The sequence below is a fragment of the Coregonus clupeaformis genome, chromosome 2, assembly GCF_020615455.1.
Source record: "Coregonus clupeaformis isolate EN_2021a chromosome 2, ASM2061545v1, whole genome shotgun sequence".
Classification (NCBI taxonomy): domain Eukaryota; kingdom Metazoa; phylum Chordata; class Actinopteri; order Salmoniformes; family Salmonidae; genus Coregonus; species Coregonus clupeaformis.
Genome location: NC_059193.1, coordinates 9390763 through 9412702, shown reverse-complemented (window position 1 = coordinate 9412702; position 21940 = coordinate 9390763). Strand labels below are relative to the sequence as shown.

Sequence of the window (21940 nt, the reverse complement as noted above, 5' to 3'; positions counted from 1 at the left end):
TACGGTGTGCGTCGCCAGCCCTGCCCGGCCTGTTCCTGCTCCACGCACCAAGCCTACGGTGTGCGTCGCCAGCCCTGCCCGGCCTGTTCCTGCTCCACGCACCACGCCTACGGTTTGCGTCGACAGCCCAGCCCGGCCTGTCCCTGCTCCACGCACCAAACCTACGGTGTGCGTCGCCAGCCCAGCCCGGCCTGTCCCTGCTCCACGCACCAAACCTACGGTGTGCGTCGCCAGCCCAGCACGGCCTGTTCCTGCTCCACGCACCAAGCCTACGGTGTGCGTCGCCAGCCCTGTCCGGCCTGTCCCTGCTCCACGCACCAAGCCTACGGTGTGCGTCGTCAGCCCAGCCCGGCCTGTCCCTGCTCCACGCACCAAGCCTACGGGGTGCGTCGCCAGCCCGGCCCGGCCTGTCCCTGCTCCACGCACCAAGTCTACGGTGCGCGTCGCCAGCCCGGTCCGGCCTGTTCCTGCCACTCGCACCAAGTCTACGGTGCGCGCGCCAGCCCGGCCCGGCTCGTTCCTGCCACTCGCACCAAGCCAGGGGTGCGAAGTCGTCAGTCCGGCACAACCCGTGCCTGGGTCATCGGTGCCAGATCAGGTACCGCTTTATTGCTCCCCAACGGAGCTGAAGCTAGCCGCTCCTGCTACGTCCAGGTCAGCTCCAGCCAGCGGAGCCAGACTGGACCAGGGGCGCTATGGGGGGTTCATTGAAGGGTGGTGGTCAAGGCCGGAGGCAGAACCGCCGCCGAGGAGGTATGCCCGCCCAGCCCTCCCCTGTTTTGCTTTAGTTGAGGCGCGGTCGCAGTCCGCGCCTTTAGGGGGGGGTACTGTCACACCCTGGCTCTGGGACTCTATATGTTGAGCCAGGGTGTGTTCATTCGATGTGTTCTGTTTCTTTGTTTGGGTTTCTAGGTTGTCTGTTTCTATGTTTGCCTGTGTGACTCCCAATCAGAGGCAACGAGTGTCAGCTGTCGGCTGGTTGTCTCTGACTGGGAGCCATATTTAATCTGTATGTTTTCCCTTGGGTGTTGTGGGTTTTTGTTCCGTGTCGGTATTGTTTACCGTGGACTTCACGAGTCGTGTTTTGGTATACTTTAACTAATTAAAGTCATGTTTGTTTCACACGCTGCGCCTTGGTCTACTTCTCTCCCTGACGATCGTGACAACAGCTTTTATTTATTTAGCCTTTATTTAACCAGGTAAGTGGACCCTCTACAGACTAAGCCCTGTCTAAGCCTTACTGCTATTAGCACATACAAACACATTGCATAACAGATTCACTACATGGAACAACAGATAGTCCCCCCCATAAAATCGAAAGGAAGCTTGTTCTGAAGTGTCTGTCTTATATCTGAGAAATATAAAAAAGATCAAGAAACATTTTTTATTTTACATGTATTTAACCCCTTATTTTTGGCACTAAACTGTCTCCATATATACTTCCATTAATTGTTTTAACTGGTACAGGGGGACCTTCAGACGAGTCTTGTGAGGCCTGTGGGCATCCTAGAGCAAAACAACCCACATGTACATGTCTCTTGGTCTGACAAACACCACTCTAGCTCTGTCACCTTTCACCCCAGACGCGGAAGTGCGACATCGGCGGATGTGGTGGAGACGCATCCAATGCAAAAAAAACAGATATCTCTAGCTTAAATTGACAGATTTTTATGGGGATTTTTAAATTATGCTAATTAGATTTCCACAGGGGCACATACATCGAATCTAGGGGGTTTTAAGAACATATTCTCTTTTACAATAATGAGTTGACCAAAAGGTAGAGCAATAAACCATGCAGCAAAGCAGACAGTTCTATATAATGATAAGGCCATCTGCTATGCAACAGACAGTAATACACTCTCTTCTACTACCACTCCCTCAGACAACCCCACCATGCCCCCACTGTGTGTCCTAGACTGTGTGTGTGTGTCTCGTACCCGGAGTGTGTGTGTGGTGTTGGGACGAGACAGGGACTCCAACAGCGGAGTGGGCTCTCTGAGGGGTGGAAGGATGGAGATGGGTACAGTGGCATGTCCTTGCAGAATCCTCCCCCTGAGCTGTAAGGCAGAGAGAGAGAGCGAGACCAAAGTTCACTTGCCCTACACCAGCACACACCTGCTGTTTGCCCTGGAGTTAAGCATGTTTGCAAGGTCAGCCAAGCCAACACACACTTGCTTTCCATGTCTATGCAAATGCAAGAAGCTATTATTATTATTATAAGAAGCTGAATCGATATGGTAATTTATGTTCGGTCAGAATGACAAGTCATTTAAATGACATGTCATCATTACCCATTTATTATGGTATTGAGGCAAATATAATGTACTATAATCTGCATTAGAATTGACACATTGATATACTACCTTCCTGTATTGACATTTGAGTACATTGACGAAACAGTAGGTCACCTGGTACCTGCATGGGTGCAGCAGTGGACACTGAGGGCTCCAGCTCTGATTGGTCAGCATGGAGAAGGGGGAGGAGCCTCTGGTTCTGTAGTGAACTGAGGATAGGGGACGGCTGTCCTTCTGTCACTGTGGTCCTACAGTACAAGCCAGGACAATTACAACCTTGTTATGATAGTTGGGCGGCAGGTAGCCTAGCGCTTAGGAGCAATGGGGCCAGTAACCAAAAGGTTACTGTTTCGAATCCCAGAGTCGACTAGGTGAAAAATCTTTGAGCATGTCACTTAACCCTAGTTGCTCTGGACAAGAGCATCTGCTAAATGACGTCAAATGTAATAGTCATTATGGCTCTTCTCTAGAACAAAACTGCAATTTCATTTGACCAATTTTTTTAAATTCTACCATAAACAAGTCATAATCATTTATTGCAGTTGCATATACCAATTATGATAGTGTTGCAATTAAACACCAGCCTAGCTAACTTGTTTTTATATACATGTAATACACAGTAGATATCTCACAGTCTGGTTCCTCTGATGACCTGGTGTCTGGGGACAGTATGTCTGGGGATGAGGCAGCTCCTGGCCCTGCCCCTGGAGCTGGTACTTGTGAAGGTGGAGCTGGGTCTGGAGCAGATACGGAGCCTGGGCAGGGGTAGGCCTCTGTGGGCTGGAGCTGGGCCTGGGCCTGGGGCTGGAGCTGGGGCTCTGTGAGAGGAAGTACTACATGCTCTCCTGGATGGAGACACAGTGGGGGCTGGAGCTCTTCTGGGTCTGTCCTCCAGATCATAACTACAGAGAAGTCAACAAAGTAGTGATATTAATGACATTACTTAAAGTCATACCAGTGTATCAATTTATTTTCTATCTAATCTATTTTAGGTGTTGGAGTTCTTATTTGTATCAAAGCCTAACAGAAAGGGTGCATCCCAAATAGCACCCTGTTCCCTGTCCCCCTCTAGCTCATGTTGACTCCAATGCTTCCCACCGTTGTGCCAAGTTGGCTGGTTGTCCTTTGGGTGGTGGACCATTCTTGATACACACGGGAAACTGTTGAGTGTGAAAAACCCAGCAGCGTTGCCTGGCACCTACTACCATAACTCGTTCAAAGGAAATTAAATCGTTTGTCTTTCCCATTCACCCTCTGAATGGCATCCATACACAATCCATGTCTCAATTTTGTCAAGGATTAAAAATCCTTCTTTAACCTGTCTCCTCCCCTTCATCTACACTGATTGAAGTGGATTTAACAAGTGACATCAATAAGGGATCATACAGTAGCTTCAACCTGGATTCACCTGGTCAGTCTATGTCATGGAAGGAGTTCTTAATGTTTTGTATATTCAGTGTATAGAGAATTGAGTGCCATTTGGGATGCACACCAAAGAGAAACAGGAATGGTTTGTTTGTTCAGGATCACACTTATAGCTGGGGATTCAGACAGACTTACTGAGACTTCTCTGCAAATCCGTGTTGTCTTTGTTGAAGAGGCTTAGCTTGGATTGTCATAACACCGTTTAAATTAATCTTGAAGGCGCTTGATAATACCTGAGAGGCCTAGAAAAAAATAAAGTAAATAAATGTTGCTCAAGGCTTGTTTTAAGGAGGCCTTGGCTCCTCTGTTGAGGCCATTGTAATAAGTGTGTTTGAGATAAATGTTAATTCATGTGAATGCTGTTGTTGCCAGAAGCGCAAGAGCTCCTCTAGAGAGCCAATGGCAGCAGCTGACACTGTGTGTTTTGGTGGCAGGCAGACTTCTCACCTGTGTGCTGGGGCAACAGTTGGACCACAGCAGCATGCTATGTGTGTTGGAGCCCCTGGAGAGAGGGACACGCTGACATGTACTGTTGATGTGAGGAGAGGGATCACCCAGGACTCCACCAAGAGCCTCCAACGCTCCTCTGTGACCTGCTCCACCTCCGGTACAAACAAAACACTTGATTCATAACTAGGACCCAGAGTTTATCCTGGCCAGGCCATGTGATCAGGTCAAACTCCTTGCCCAATTCATAACACAGCATAACAAAAAGCATCAGCTACAACAGAGTTGGTGTGCTCTACCATGGTTGCTGTGTATAATAGGCCTATCATCATTGATATTCATGTAGTTCTATGGTATCTCTGTAATACAGTGGTTTGTAGATAGACAGACCAGTGATTTGTCTCTGCCAGTGTTTGTGGAGGAGCTCCCCCAGAGAGTTCACCACCTCCCTCCACACGTCATCAAAGGCCTCGTCAGCCACGGCATCCCTGATACAGGCGTGGGGAGACACAGGGGGAACCCCGGACCTCCCTGCCGCCCCCGCCCCAGCAGACCCCCAGGCTCCTCTCTGACCCACCCACTCATCCTCCCTGGGGGGAGAACACTGACGTCAGACACACTGGAGCAATACGGCCCCCATTCCACCCACATCTACACATGCACAGACTTGCACACACACAACCGCATACAGACACACACTCACACACACAACCGCACACACACACACACACATGCACACAGGCACGCACACAACACACACACGCCTACGGATGCGCACGCGCACACACACACACTCTCACTCTCTCTGTCCCACAACTCCCACAGGCTATTACTTACTTCCAAATACTCTTGAAATATGAAATGCCATGCTTACTGAGAAAGTAAAGTTAAAATGCCTTACGTGTCTTTGGCATCATAGGCAAGAAATTCCTCCATCCTTCCCTCTGCCTCGTAGACCTCTTCTTGTAGAAGGGAGGAGTGATCACAGAGAGAGTGGGAGGGAGGGGTTGCCCCCTGCAATGTGCAGGGAGTTGGGGAAAGACCATGACCTTCAACATATAACCTGTAGTCAGGGAGGCAGATTATTATGATTATACCTATTTTAGACAGAATTCATGGTATGTTGCCTGTAAAAAAAAAAAAAAAAACATTTCACTGTTTATATGACCCCCTTTCAATCAGTCACTTTATTGCAGGTATACCCCTTTATATATCCCAGTGTGTAGCCAGTGAGTGGTGGGAGCATTGAATTTCTGCCCCAAAACACCAGAATTAATCTAAGCTAAATCAATAAATCTGTAATTGATTTTGAAGTTGTTGTGCAGAGGAGGTCTTAGTTCCACTATGTTACTAAATTAAATGCTCCTTCCATAAGCTAGCTAGCTCCTGTAGTAACATTATTTAATCAAATGAAGCAGCAGCTGCCTATTCTGCAGCTAGTCAGTGGAGTCAACACTACTCTGAGCTCAGCTGACCCAACGCTACATTGTAGCGATCGGTGCTTTGGAAACATGCTGAACTCTGATCTAGGAAGAAATGGCTAGAGGAGGGGGAACAAAATTAATCTTATTTTTTCAGGTTAGAAAAATACCACTCTAAAAATAATACCATTCAACAATTAAATATTAATGGTCTCATCACAGATGATCCCAAATTAATCTCCATCTTTAGTTGCAACTTCTACAGGAATTTATATAGTTCTAAGTATTGTGAGATGTCCTCAACTCTTTTTTTAATTCTCTGGGGGATGTGAAATTGGGGAGGCTGAAAGGGAACAGTGTGATGACCCTATTATAGTTGAAGAGATCATTTATTCTATTGAACACCTTAAAAATAATACGTCTCCAGGGACTGATGGTATATCAAAACTATGAAATAACACATACGGAATCAAGTAGTAACCAAAAAAGTGTTAAACAAATCAAAATAGTAGCCACCCTTTGCATTGATGACAGCTTTGCACACTCTTGGCATTCTCTCAACCAGCTTCATGAGGTAGTCACCTGGAATGTATTTCAATTAACAGGTGTGCCTTGTTAAAAGTTAATTTGTGGAATTTATTTCCTTCTTAATGCGTTTGAGCCAATCAGTTGTGTTGTGACAAGGTAGGGGTGGTATACAGAAGATATCTCTATTTGGTAAAAGACCTAGTCCATATTATGGCAAGAACAGCTCAAATAAGCAAAGAAAAATGACAGTCCATCAATACTTTAAGAAATTGAGCTCCGGTGCATCCTGTTTCCATTGATCATCCTTAAGATGTTCCTACAACTTGATTGGAGTCCACCTGTGGTAAATTCAATTGATTGGACATGATTTGGAAAGGCACACACCTGTCTATTTAAGGTCCCACTGTTGACAGTACATGTCAGAGCAAAAACCAAGCCATGAGGTCGAAGAAATTGTCCGTAGAGCTCCGAGACAGGATTGTGTCGAGGCACAGATCTGGGGAAGGTTAACAAAACGTTTCTGCAGCATTGAAGGTCCCCAAGAACACAGTGGCCTCCATCATTCTTAAATGGAAGACGTTTGGAACCACCAAGATTCTTCCCAGAGCTGGCCGCCCGGCCAAACTGAGCAATCGGGGGATAAGGGCCTTGGTCAGGGAGGTGATGGTCACTGACAGAGCTCTAAAGTTCCTCTGTGGAGATGGGAGAACCTTCCAGAAGGACAATCATCTCTGCAGCACTCCACCAATTAGGCCTTTGTGGTAGAGTGGCCAGACGGAAGCCACTCCTCAGTAAAAGGCACATGACAGCCCACTTGGATTTTGCCAAAAGGCACCTAAAGGACTCTGACCATGAGAAACAAGATTCTCTGGCGCATGGCGCTTGTAACGCCAAGGTAGTGGGTTCGATCCCCGGGACCACCCATACGTAAAAATGTATACACGCATGACTGTAAGTCGCTTTGGATAAAAGCGTCTGCTAAATGGCATATTATTATTATTATTATTATTATTAAACCAAGATTAAACTTTTTGGTCTGGAGGAAACCTGGCTCCATCCCTACGGTGAAGCATGGTGGTGGCAGCATCATGCTGTGGGGATGTTTTTCAGCTGCAGAGACTGGGAGACTAGTCAGGATCGAGAGAAAGATGAATGGAGCAAAGTACAGAGAGATCCTTGATGAAAACCTGCTCCAGAGCGCTGAGGACCTCAGACTGGGGGTGAAGGTTCACCTTCCAACAGGACAACGACCATAAGCACACAGCCAAGACAACGCAGGAGTGGCTTTGGGACAAGACTCTGAATGTCCATGAGTGGCCCAGCCAGAGCCTGAACTTGAACCCGATCAAACATCTCTGCAGAGACCTGAAAATAGCTGTCAGCGACGTTCCCAATCCAACCTGACACAGCTTGAAAGGATCTGTACAGAAGAATGGGAGAAACTCCCCAAATACAGGTGTGCCAAGATTGTGTCATACTCAAGAAGACTCAAGGCTGTAATCGCTGCCAAAGGTGCTTCAACAAATTACTGAGTAAAGGGTCTGAAGACTTATGTTGTCACGAGTGTCAGTGTAATGTGGTGGGTCGAAGTCAGGCGCAGGACACAGAACTCAATGAAAACGTACTTTATTGACAAGTAAAGAAACAAATACAAAATACCTCCACACAGGGAGGAGCAAACCCGCTCACCAAACGACACACGAAACGAAATAACCAACACGCACAAAACACAATGGGAGCCACCGGGTTAAATAGGGAAGGAGTAATTACACGATGGGAAACAGGTGTGAGACAATCAGACAACAACAGGTAGAACATAGAAACATAGAACATAGATCGGCAACAGCTAGTATTCCGGTGACGACGGGGACGGCCTTGGGGACGGCCAGGAGGACGCGGCGCGGGGCGAGTCGGATGACTGCGGTGGAAATCCCTCAACATGGAGGGATCGAGGATGTCCCTCCTAGGGACCCAGCACCGTTCCTCCGGACCATACCCCTCCCACTCCACGAGATACTGCAGGCCCCCCACCCGACGCCTCGAATCCAGGATGGAACGGACCGAGTACGCCGGTGCCCCCTCGATGTCCAGTGGGGGCGGAGGAACCTCCTGTATCTCAGACTCCTGGAGTGGACCAGCCACCACCGGCCTGAGGAGAGACACATGGAACGAGGGGTTAATACGATACTCAGGAGGAAGCTGTAACCTATAACATACCTTGTTCAATCTCCTCAGGACATTGAATGGCCCCACAAACCGCCGACCCAGCTTCCGGCAGGGCAGGCGAAGGGGCAGGTTTCGGGTTGAGAGCCAGACCCGGTCCCCCGGTGCATACACCGGAGCCTCACTGCGGTGGCGGTCGGCGCTCGCCTTTTGCCGCCCGATGGCCTGCTGCAGGCGCACATGGGCAGCGTTCCAGGTCTCCTGCGAGCGCCAAAACCATTCATCCACCGCAGGTGCCTCGATCTGGCTCTGATGCCATGGTGCCAGGACCGGCTGATAACCTAATACACACTGGAATGGAGTAAGGTTGGTGGAGGAGTGGCGGAGTGAGTTTTGGGCCATCTCTGCCCAGGGGAGGAAAACCGACCACTCCCCCCGCCGGTCCTGGCAATACGACCTCAGAAACCTACCCACCTCCTGGTTGACTCTCTCCACCTGCCCGTTACTCTCGGGGTGAAACACTGAGGTCAGGCTGACCGAGACACCCAGACGTTCCATGAACGCCCTCCAGACCCTTGAGGTGAACTGGGAACCCCGATCAGACACTATATCCTCAGGTACCCCATAGTGCCGGAAGACGTGTGTAAATAGGGCCTCAGCAGTCTGTAGGGCCGTAGGGAGACCGGGCAGAGGAATGAGGCAGGACTTAGAAAACCGATCCACAACGACCAGGATCGTGGTGTTCCCTTGTGAGGGGGGAAGATCCGTCACAAAATCCACCGATAGGTGGAACCACGGTTGTTGTGGAACGGGTAGGGGTTGCAATTTCCCTCTGGGCAGGTGTCTAGGAGCCTTACACTGGGCGCACACCGAGCAGGAGGAAACATAAACCCTCACGTCCTTAGCTAAGGTGGGCCACCAGTTCTTCCCACTAAGACAATGGGAGTGGGCTCCACGGAACTCTTCTCCATGTCATACAGTCGGGACAGAGCGATGCCTTAGCGTTCTGGGAACCTGGCCTGTAAGAAAGGGTGAAAACAAAACGGGTGAGAAACATGGACCACCTTGGCGAGGGTTTAATCTCCTCGCCACCCGGATGTACTCCAGATTGCGGTGGTCAGTCAAAATGAGAAAAGGGTGTTAAGCCCCCTCAAGCCAATGTCTCCACGCTTTCAGGGCTTGGACCACAGCCAACAGCTCCCGGTCCCCCACAACATAGTTGCGCTCCGCCGGGCTGAGCTTCTTCGAAAAGAACGCACAGGGGCGGAGTTTAGGTGGTGTGCCCGAGTACAGCACCTATCCCAGCCTCCGACGCGTCCACCTCAACCGTGAAAGCCAAGGAGGGATCCGGATGAGCCAGCACTGGAGCCGAAGTAAACAGGTCCTTCAGGTGACTGAACGCCCTGTCCACCTCAGCTGACCACCGCAGACGCACCGGTCCCCCCTTTAGAAATGAGATAATGGGAGCCACTACCTGACCAAAGCCCCGGATAAACCTCTGGTAGTAGTTGGCAAACCCCAAAAATCGCTGCACCTCCTTCACCGTGGTTGGAGTCGACCAATTACGCACGGCCGAAATGCGGTCACTCTCCATCCTCACCCCAGACGCGGACATGTGGTACCCTAGGAAGGAGATGGACTCCTGAAAGAACAGGCATTTCTCCCCCTTGGCATACAGGTCATGCTTCGACAGTCGTCCAAGCACTTTACGCACCAGGGACACATGCTCGGCCCGTGTAGCGGAGTATATGAGAATGTCATCAATATACACCACTACACCTTGTCCGTGCAGATCCCTGAAAATCTCATCGACAAAGGATTGGAAGACTGATGGAGCATTCATCAACCCGTATGGCATGACGAGGTACTCATAGTGTCCTGAGGTGGTACTGAATGCCGTCTTCCACTCATCTCCCTCCCGGATACGCACCAGGTTGTACGCGCTCCTGAGATCCAATTTCGTGAAGAAGCGCAACCCGTGCAATGACTCCGTCATACAAGCTATCAGAGGTAATGGATAGCTGTACTTGACGGTGATCTGATTAAGACCATGGTAATCAATGCACAGGCGTAACCCACCATCCTTCTTCTTCACAAAAAAGAAACTTGAGGAAACAGGTGAAGTGGAAGGCCGAATGCATCCCTGTCTCAGAGATTCGGAGACGTATGTTTCCATAGCCGCCTTCTCCTCCTGTGACAGAGGATACACGTGACTCCGGGGAAGTGCAGCGCCCACCTGGAGATTTATCGCACAATCCCCCGGACGATGGGGTGGTAATTTAGTCGCCCTCTTTTTACTGAAGGCGAGAGCCAAATCGGCATACTCGGAGGGAATGTGCATGGTGGAGACCTGGTTTGGACTCTCCACCGTAGTAGCCCCTAAGGAAACCCCTACACACCTCCCTGAGCACTGACTGGACCATCCCTTGAGAGCCCTCTGTTGCCATGAAATAGTGGGGTCATGAGTGGTTAACCAGGGAAGTCCCAACACCACAGGATACACAGGAGAATCAATCAGATAGAGACTAATCCTCTCCTCATGACCCCCCTGCGTCCTCATTAAGAGTGGAGCGGTGTCCTCCCTGATTAGACCTGACCCTAACGGGCGACTATCTAATACATGTACAGGGAAGGGCACATCAACACGTACAGTGAGAATCCCTAAACTAAGTGAATACTGACGATCAATAAAATTCCCAGCTGCGCCTGAATCTACTAGCGCCTTATTTTTTTTTTTATTTTTTTTTTTATTTCACCTTTATTTAACCAGGTAAACCAGTTGAGAACAAGTTCTCATTTACAACTGCGACCTGGCCAAGATAAAGCAAAGCAGTGCGATAAAAACAACAACACAGAGTTACATATGGGGTAAAACAAAACAAAGTCAAAAAATACAACAGAAATACATATATATACAGTGTGTGCAAATTTAGCAAGTTATGGAGGTAAGGCAATAAAATAGGCTATAGTGCAAAATAATTACAATTAGTATTAACACTGGAATGATAGATGTGCAAGAGATGATGTGCAAATAGAGATACTGGGGTACAAATGAGCAAAATAAATAACAATATAGGGATGAGGTAGTTGGGCGGGCTAATTTCAGATGGGCTGTGTACAGGTGCAGTGATCGGTAAGGTGCTCTGACAACTGATGCTTAAAGTTAGTGAGGGAGATAAGTGTCTCCAGCTTCAGAGATTTTTGCAATTTGTTCCAGTCATTGGCAGCAGAGAACTGGAAGGAATTGCGGCCAAAGGAGGTGTTGGCTTTGGGGATGACCAGTGAGATATACCCGCTGGAGCGCAGACTACGGGTGGGTGTTGCTATGGTGACCAATGAGCTAAGATAAGGCGGGGATTTGCCTAGCAGTGATTTATAGATGGCCTGGAGCCAGTGGGTTTGGCGATGAATATGTAGTGAGGACCAGCCAACAAGAGCGTACAGGTCACAGTGGTGGGTAGCATATGGGGCTTTGGAGACAAAACGGATGGCACTGTGATAGACTACATCCAATTTGCTGAGTAGAGTGTTGGAGGCTATTTTGTAAATGACATCGCCGAAGTCAAGGATCGGTAGGATAGTCAGTTTTACGAGGGCATGTTTGGCAGCATGAGTGAAGGAGGCTTTGTTGCGAAATAGGAAACCGATTCTAGATTTAACTTTGGATTGGAGATTCTTAATGTGAGTCTGGAAGGAGAGTTTACAGTCTAACCAGACACCTAGATATTTGTAGTTGTCCACATACTCTAGGTCAGACCCGTCGAGTGTAGTGATTCTAGTCGGGTGGGCGGGTGCAAGCAGCGTTCGGTTGAAGAGCATGCATTTAGTTTTACTAGTGTTTAAGAGCAGTTGGAGGCTACTGAAGGAGTGTTGTATGGAATTGAAGCTCGTTTGGAGGTTTGTTAACACAGTGTCCAATGAAGGGCCAGATGTATACAAAATGGTGTCGTCTGCGTAGAGGTGGATCTGAGAGTCACCAGCAGCAAGAGCGACGTCATTGATATACACAGAGAAAAGAGTCGGCCCAAGAATTGAACCCTGTGGCACCCCCATAGAGACTGCCATAGGTCCAGACAACAGGCCCTCCGATTTGACACATTGAACTCTATCTGAGAAGTAGTTGGTGAACCAGGCGAGGCAGTCATTTGAGAAACCAAGGCTATTTAGTCTGCCAATAAGAATGCTGTGGTTGACAGAGTCGAAAGCCTTGGCTGGTTATGCTGGGAATGAGGAGAAAACTCTGGGAAAACAACCTCAATACACATATGAGCAACAGGGAGCTCTGGGTGAGTCGGGTGCTTACTCACCTGAGACGGTCGACCAGTGCTCTGCCTACTGCCTCGACTCCCTGGGGACCCTCCCCAGCACCGACCAGCAGTGTGTCCTCTGCGGCCACAGTTGGTACAGGGGACGGCCCCTCTCCTGGTCTCACTAAGCGCAGCACCTTGGAGCTCCATGGCGGTAGGGTCGGAGGTGCTGGCGGATGGAATGGACGGGCCCCGATCAGAACGTCCACGGGTTTCCAACAGGTTATCCAGCCTGATGGACATATCCACCAGTTGGTCCAGGTTGAAGTTGGTATCCCTGCAGGCCAGTTCCCGACGAACGTCCTCCCTTAGGCTGCATCGATAGTGGTCGATCAGGGCCCTCTCATTCCATCCTGCGCTGGCTGCCAGAGTCCTGAACTCCAGCGCAAAATCCTGCGCGCTCCTCCTCTCCTGTCTTAGGTGGAACAGACGTTCGCCCGCCGCTCTCCCCTCCGGTGGATGATCGAATACCGCCGGAAGCGGCGGGTGAAATCCTCGTAGCGGACTGATGTAGCGTCTATACCTCCCCACTCGGCGTTGGCCCACTCGAGCGCCTTCCCTGACAGACAGGAGATTAGGGTGGACACACTCTCGTATCCCGAGGGCGCCAGGTGAATGGTTGCGAGGTAGAGCTCTACCTGGAGAAGAAAACCCTGACACCCGGCTGGTGTACCATCATATGCCCTCGGGAGCGAGAGCCGAATCCCACTGGACCCAGGTGGCGAAGGGGTGGACAGTGGTGTGGGTGGTTGAGTGGTTGGAGGAGGTGTAGGAAAGCCACCTCTCTCCCATCGTTCCATAGTATTTACCACTCTCTCCATAGCGGTGCCGAGAGCCTGGATCATGCTCTCCTGTCGTTGGACGCGTTCCTCCATCGATCCGGACTGACTGGCTGTACCTGCTGACTCCATACTGGTGCGTGTTTCTGTCACGAGTGTCAGTGTAATGCGGTGGGTTGAAGTCAGGCGCAGGACACAGAACTCAATGAAAACGTACTTTACTGACAAGTAAAGAAACAAATACAAATACCTCCACACAGGGAGGAGCAAACCCGCTCACCAAAAGACACACGAAACGAAATAACAAACACGCACAAAACACAATGGGAGCCACCGGGTTAAATAGGGAAGGAGTAATTACACGATGGGAAACAGGTGTGAGACAATCAGACAACAACAGGTAGAACATAGAAACATAGAACATACTGTAGATCGGCAGCAGCTAGTACTCCGGTGACGACGAACGCCGAAGCCTGCCCGAGCAAGGAGGAGGGGCAGCCTCGGCAGAATACGTGACATATGTAAATGTTATTTTTAAGTTGTTTATTTGTAATACATTTGCAAACATTTCTAGAAACCTATGTCGTGTATGAAGATTATGACGATTCTAGAGGAACAAAGAGAGAATGTTTATCTTAGTTCAAAAGTAGCCATTTGTGGGGTGACGCCCCAGGGGAGACAGGTGATTGGACAGCAGAGGGAGCAACCCATCTTTTTGCATTGTTTATAAGTATATGCTGGACGAAGAAGAGGGCAGAGCAGCCATTACAATTCGAGGACACTGCTCTCCGGGTCTCATGACACCTGTAACTCATGCTGAAAGTTTGTGATATGAATAAACTTATGATCAAAGGTTCAGTATGAGCGGACTCCTTTGTTTGACAGCAATGAGCACCAGCATTCGACGCGATACGACAAAATGGGGGCTCGTCCGGGATCCGTATGCATCGTTCTTTGTCCCATTCCTGAATCGCGAGATGACTACCGCTCAACCCGGCTAAGGTGAGATTCCTCACAAATTATTGGGCGTTAGTTGTTTGGCTGGTTTATGAAAGGGCACTGAAAGGTGTACCGTTTAAATTACTTGGGTTTGTGCTGACGTGGTGCTATTGCGGTCGACTAGGGGTCTGTCATAATTATTCTAAAATTGTACAGCAATTGAAGGCAGATATTAACGGCAGATATTGGCAGATATTGGCAGATATAATAAAAGGCAGATATACGTATACATTAGGGCACTGTACCGTGTAAGACCCCGGAGTGGGCCATTCAGAATGGGCCGAAAATCCTCTTGCGCGATTAGATGTGTATTAGGTGTGTTTTAAAGAAAAACTCGGGTTGATGGAATTTATCTGATTGTGATTATTGCTCGACTTTCATCCGACGGGGTGTCCGCTTGGGGTAATCTCTCAGTAGATGGTCATTAAACTCACGGTATCACAAACGGTAGAAAATAAGTCAAAAGAAAGGGCAGTGCAGGGTACCTGTTGCGTGTTTCATGCCACATTGTACATAAAGGCTAATGCTAAATGCTAATGCTAAATGCTAATTGTGTTGCGTGCTACATGCTAACGGGTGTCCTTAGGGGGGCCATTGCGATGGAATAAAGCCTCTTAAATTTGTTTGTGTGTGTGGAATTCAGAGTTCTACGCAAGTGTGAGCTCTGTTAAGTGTTATTGTTTAATTATAAGGGGTAAAATAGTGAAGCGGTAGCGGAATGCTAGCGTTCTGTTGTTTGGGAATCGTATCGTTAAATGTATTTGCGCATGCGTTTAATTTTGCGACACTACACTACAAAACGTGGGAGTTTATGGCACGAGATTAGGACACGGTTGGTTTACGGTACTAAACTACAACACGTTGGTTACTAAAACTACAACAAAGGGGATTTTGGGTGAATTGGTCATTCCTCTGTTAGACTGTGCGGCAGGGAGAAACAGACACAGCTCAGATGGAGGAACAGAGAATTAGACATTTAGAGTCTAATGGTGTATTTTGGTTGTTACATCGGCTGTTGGTTAAAGATAACTGTTTTTGTGACCTATTGAATTGATAAATGAGAGAGATATGTTGACGGATTAAAAATAAAAATAATTAAATAAATAAATAAAATAAAAATGTTTTTGAGCGATCCATAATTATTCCTGAGTTGATTCTTAGAGCGAATGTGAACGAAGGAATGTTGAATGCTGAAAGTAACTCAGTGATTGCATTAACTACTAAAATCTTTTTCTGTGTCTCTGTTCTTTTGTCATATGAGAGGAACGATAGGACGAGACGACAGGCGAGAGAGAGAGAAAGAAAGAGAGGTGCTGACGTGACATCACGTGACAAGGGGAGGATCGAGTCAAAAGGTTTTGAGGCTGGTTCTGTTTGCAAAATCTTCCCCTACAGGATGTTTGATGTTATGACAATTTCACATAGGCTTGGCAACAGACTGATCATTTGAATAAAAATTGCATTTTGGAGGCTCTGTGCATCACTTGGCTTGATTCTGTAAAATTTAAATAATTAGGTGCTTATAGAGCAAGGGGGTTTATGGGTAGTGTAGTAATGGTAGGGTTAGAGGCTTTGTTTTTAGGATTGTAGTCTGAAGTTGACTACTTGCATTTTATTTCCTGATGGGTTGTGGTAAGATAGCCACTAATTGATAAATTGGTAAGATAGGATATAGAAATAAAAAATTGGTTTTAATTAAACATAATTTTTGAATAAAATTTTAAATAGAATTTTTTGATATTCCTATTTTTGTTGATTGATTTTTTTTTGGTTGTTTAGTTTATATTAATAATTAAAGGGGGGAAGCCATAGGCTATATAGTCTAAAATAAAATAATTCACAATAAAGGAATATAAAAGGGTTGGTACAATGGGAAAGGACAGCAAGGCTATGAAAGTCATTACACCGGTTGATATAGTTGAGAATAGTAATCCTTTAGTTAAGGGTATTGCGAGGTTATCCGGCAAATGAAACAAAAGTTGCCCTTCATTCTCAAACAAAAACTGATAAAAGATTCCAGCGATAAGATAAACAAAGGGATAGAGAAAAGGCTAAAGGAAGAGAAGGCGACAGAAAAACTAATGGCAGAAGTTAGTACACCTTTCTCACATACGGATTCAGCAAAAAGACACCCACCGTATGAGAAGGAAGTAGAGCTTAGGGATGTTTATCCTCAGCTTCCAGTGATCATCCAGGAGGGTGATTATTGCATCAGAGATGAAGATGAACGAATAATAGATAGAGGACAAGCAGAAACGACAATGAAGATGAATCCAAAACTCCAGAAGTAAGAAAAAACCGAGATGTCTGGAAACTAAGAGAAGAATGAGGTTCGGAAAGATGAGGATGAAGATACAGAAGAGAAGAAAAACTGCTGAGAAAATAATCCCAAGAATTGGAGGAGAAGAATACATTGAGGTCAAGGAAAGGCCAATAGTAAGAAGATGATGGAAGATGATATTTCGAGGACAGAACTTAGAATATAAGCTTTTGAAGAATACTGATATGTCAACAACAGGAAGAACAGGATAAAGAAACTCTCAGAAAACTCAATCATACAACTGGTGGAGAAGGAGAAGAGAAGCTTTGGTTATGAAGAATCAGAGTGAACCAAATCAACAATCACTGCTAAAGCTTCAACTGAACAAGGCCAACCGCAATTGTACCAGCCACCAAGGGTGGTACCAGGTGTTTCATATCCACAGCCAGTTTCTGGACAGACACAGAATTGGAGAGGAAGAGGACGAGAAGGCTTAGAAGGAGGAGGAAGATTTCAGCTACACTTCCAGCAACTTTCAGAAGACTGTTATAATTATGGACAGGTTGGTTACTTTACCTGTGAGTGCAATGGGCCAGGAGGAAACAACAGAGGACATTTCTAAGGAAGATAAAGGAGCAAGTGAAGATCACCTGTTCTCCAGGTGAACCCCTACAGGGGGCCGGAGCGAGGATTCTAGAGTGCCTAGAAGATCCGAAGGGGGGTGTCAGCTGATAGCATCGATTAGAGAAGAAGAGAAAATATCTAACAATTGAGGTAAAAACAAAGGACTAGGAGAGGTGAATAGTGGAAAAGCTTTTATCTGTGTTCAGCCTAAAGAGGTTAAACATCTCACTATGTAAAAAATAACTAATTAGGATAGGGATTTGAGGTAGTAAAACAGCTAATTACTCTTAAGGAACCACTTGAGCTCTGCTATAAAAATCAAAGAGAAATTAAAATAGACATACTAATATTAGAACATATACCTATTGCATTGTTGGGAAGAGATGCATTGTGTAAATTGAACTGTACAACAAGATGCCCACTAGACGGCTGTCTGGTAGAAGATTTTAAAAAGTAGGGTTTTTGGGAATCATATTTGCTTAAAAAGATAATATCATAGGAAGGATGATAATCTATTAGACTGCCTATTAGACAATCTGTCTGGAAAATAAAGTTAAAAGGGGTGACTGTTATTCTGGGTTACATTCCTACACCAAGAGATTTCAAACTAGGCTAAAAGGTGTTTAGTCGTTTGCCAAGTGTCACGCCCTGGCTCTGGGGACTCTGAAATGTTGAGCCAGGGTGTGGATTTTCTATGTTTAGTTTCACGGGGTAGCTTCTATGTTGTGTTTTCTATGTTTTGGGTTTTGTTCTAGATCATATAGATCTATGTTGGTCAGGGTGGTTCCCAATCAGAGGCAGCTGTTGCTCGTTGTCTCTGATTGGGAGCCATACTTAGGTAGGCTGTTTTCAGCTATTCTTTGTGGGATCTTGTTCGTGTTTGGTTGTGTATTGACCATTGACTGTCACGTCGTTGTTTTGTTGTTTTGATCGTGTGATCATTCTAATAAATAATATGTTCACATTCAACGCTGCGCCTTGGTCCTCCTCTTTGGTAGACGATCGTGACACCAAGTCTGTGTGTAAAGAAGTCAGAAGCAGGTGGGGACTTCCCAATCACATATTCAAAAAATTTGGTGGTAAAGGATTTTGTGAATAAATCAGTGGAAAAGGTTTTTAAAGGTTAGGAGAAAAGATTAGATTAAAAAAGTTAGGAGAACTAGGGTTGAAGGAACTCTAAGACAGTAAGCTAAGTTTCAATGTTAGTTAGTAGTAAGAGAGAGAGAACAGTGGTGAAGGAAATTTTTAGAGTTTAGTGGGAAGATAGATATGGTAGGAGTTTAGATCTGTTAGGAGCAGATGCGTTGCTGAATGATAAGAGAAGATTGAGGGTGATTGAGTATCTATATTTACAATTCCCAGCAGGAAGATCAAGGTAATTGTGGGTGTATTTTTTATAATCAAAAGTTTGAAAGTCAGGGATTAGAGGTAGGACTGAGAGTTGAAAAAGTGACACTAGTGGTGATAGATGGAAGTACAAGCAAAGAGTTCAAAGCTTTGGGGAAACTAGATGAAGTAACAATAATGACATTAACACTTCAGTATATTAAAACAACAGTGAGAAGCAATTTAACTCTTTCAACATTGATAGTTATTAAAGCCATAAATATATCGCATTTGATTATAAGGGAACCAATAGCTCCAGCACCAATTTTAGGGGAACGCTGTTTTTATGGTACGGATGGAGAGTGCTGTCAATGGTAGTAAGGATAGGGTTAAAATAGGAGAGCAGATAGTGGTAGAGAACAATATAGATTCATCTGAAATAGTGAAGGATACTATCATGGAGGTACAGGATGAGGTCTTTGATTTTAATGACAGACAAGGAGAGGTATCTGATCAGTACCGCTCGTTAGGGAAGAGAGAAACTAAATGGATGGGTTTGATTCTTCTGTTGTGAAAATTAAAGATAGATGGGCAGGTAGGAATCTTTGGTTCCAGCAGCTAGCTCATTCTGTAAGATCAGTGAGGAATCTTGAGGGTCGATGTCTGTTGAGAATTCCAGCACCAAACATTTTAGAGACGGTCGCTCGACCTCTATCGAGTATGTGTCAATCTTATGCTTTGTCATAACTGTTGTATCAGCAACAATCAGTAACAGATAAAATAATGTCATTGTCAAAACATTTGTTTAAGCCTAGGTTTAAGTGTTATTGGGTTAAATTAATTACCCTATGGGAATTTGTTAGATGGGAAGGAAAATCAGGTAACAGCGAACCCTGAAGCATTGGAGGTGAAACCAGTGAGGGCTAAAAGTTGTTTTTGTTCTAATAAAACATATGATGTAAGGGGTATGTTTATGGGAATATCAGATTGTGATGATTATATGATGACTTTGGATAAGCATGAACATAAGGTTAGAGATGACAAATATAATGTAACTTTTTATGTTCCAGTTAGTAAGAAGAGCAGGACTTTGATGGTTAAAAGATTAGCTTTTGCCTGACAATGTGACTATTGGGAATTTTAGAGATATTTGGAGGGTTTGTGGTGATGAAGCATATATATTCTTACCCTATGGATGGACAGGATGTTGTTACATGTCAACGTTGAAGCTTCCATATGAGGCTTTTACCATTAAAAGAGGGGTAGCACCGGACACAGATAAATCTGAAGCTAGGGTTGAAAATAGGGTGAAAAGAGACATGGCGACATTTCATAGTCTTGAGGCCTATCATTGGAGGATAAGTCTAAGAGAGAAGGGGGGACTTTTTCCATGGTATGGTGTAACATTTTTGGCAGATCATATTGATAATATTACATATACTTTGCAGGGGTTTGCGAATGAAACAATAAGAGGGTTTAACCTTCTGTCAAATACTCAAAGAAGTCACAGACTGACGCTGTTGAAACATGACATGACTATATTTTAGCAAAACAAGGTGGCTTATGTTTGGCTATGAATCTGACGGGGGATGATTGTTATACTTTGATCCCAGATAGTTCCGATAATATCACGAGTGTTATAGATGCATTGAAGAATATAAGGGATGCGTTTGGTAGATCTGAAGGAGCTGGATGGTCAGCGAAGACTTGGTTGCAAGATCAGTTAGGCCAGTAGGAGCAGTGATGGATTACATTTTAATAGCAGCTTTGATAACACTGTGTGTGATGTTTGTAATATGTTACTGACCTTTGAGAAAGCTATGATATTGAGATAGGTTGGAGTTGTGATGCCTGGAGACAACACTCAGATGCCGTTGTTGACTGTTCCTGATCTGGATGAAGAGGGACAAGTGGAACTGGATGGATAAATATCCTTTTTGATGATTTGATCATTTTTCAAATTATTTTTTTTTTTTTTCAATATTAGTGTGGTTTTAGTATGATTTTATGAATCAAAGGGGGGAAGTGTATGAATGAATCACATTATCCTATTTCATTATTCTATCATTTATATTGATTCATACATCATTTATATATAATTTTTATATTCTTAGTTGATATTGATGTTTAATTTGAAAGTGTTGTTTTGCAAAAGATACTGTTTGGTCTTTTATTTTCTTCCAGAAGCATTTGGGGGAACATGTAGAGATTGAAATACTCAAACAAGGACAATATGAAGGGACAATATGAAAGGAGAAGAATTGGAGGAGATGGAACCAGAAAGGTGTGGAAAGGTTCCCATTCCATCATCAACAATGCATTAGAAGAGGAGAATACGGAGGAGATGAAGTGTAGTGGACTACATTCCAGTGTCTGCAATGAAATATAGACATATTTGCATGTGTAATACATAATTTGTGTCATAGTCTTAGGTATTAATTTTTGTAGAATGATGTTTGATGTTATTGGATACATGTGGGGATCTTAGATGTTTTTGTTTATTTCGTGAATGCTTAGGGACAGGGAGTCTAGGCAGGGAGAGGTCCACTATAGGGTCCGATGGGTTGACCAGCCTTGGTGTGGACATTTTTTTGGATAGTATTTTGTTTGCAGGGGCTTACATGTGTATTTAATTGCATCATAGTTTCAAATGCATTTATAAAGAGTTATGAATTCATTGGGAGTACCTAGGTGGTTGCCTGGGGCAGAGGGACCGTGAGAGAATTTTACTGTCTTGATTGATGGATGGATATCTGGAACAATGGCTGCCAGACAGTTTTTCGCTCTCACACTTCATAAACATTTATTCATATTTCATAGAAAGGTATTTACACTTTAGAGGAGAATGTTTTTTGGTTTAATGTTAAAGATACTCAATAAGATAAATTGTTACTGGTCATAATACTATTCTGTTTGTTTTCGAAACTTTTAGTTAGTCTCGAAGGGGGGATATGTCGTGTATGAAGATTATGACGATTCTAGAGGAACAAAGAGAGAATGTTTATCTTAGTTCAAAAGTAGCCATTTGTGGGGTGACGCCCCAGGGGAGACAGGTGATTGGACAGCAGAGGGAGCAACCCATCTTTTTGCATTGTTTATAAGTATATGCTGGACGAAGAAGAGGTCAGAGCAGCCATTACAATTCGAGGACACTGCTCTCCGGGTCTCATGACACCTGTAACTCATGCTGAAAGCTTGTGATATGAATAAACTTATGATCAAAGGTTCAGTATGAGCGGACTCCTTTGTTTGACAGCAATGAGCACCAGCATTCGACGCGATACGACACCTATTATTGCTTTTTCATTATGGGGTATTGTGTGTAGATTGATACAAAAAACAACATTTAATAAATTTTAGAATAAGG

At 45.4% G+C, this 21940-nt stretch overlaps 1 protein-coding gene across 2 annotated transcripts in view; it reads right to left on the bottom strand.

Annotated features, from left to right (window-relative positions):
* fam149a (family with sequence similarity 149 member A) overlaps positions 1-21940 on the bottom strand; it is a 34727-nt gene that overhangs the window by 3534 nt on the left and 9253 nt on the right. Inside the window, exons 6-12 of one of the 2 annotated variants that reach the window (XM_041904046.1) lie at positions 5068-5229; positions 4557-4756; positions 4167-4321; positions 3855-3961; positions 2927-3196; positions 2416-2542; positions 1938-2057 (exon numbers count right to left, since the gene is read on the bottom strand). In XM_041904046.1, the coding sequence (XP_041759980.1) occupies positions 1938-2057; positions 2416-2542; positions 2927-3196; positions 3855-3961; positions 4167-4321; positions 4557-4756; positions 5068-5229 (1141 nt within the window). Of the gene's footprint in view, positions 1-1937; positions 2058-2408; positions 2543-2926; positions 3197-3854; positions 3962-4166; positions 4322-4556; positions 4757-5067; positions 5230-21940 lie in introns of both variants that reach the window. The other variant, XM_041904055.1, reaches the window with a different exon arrangement.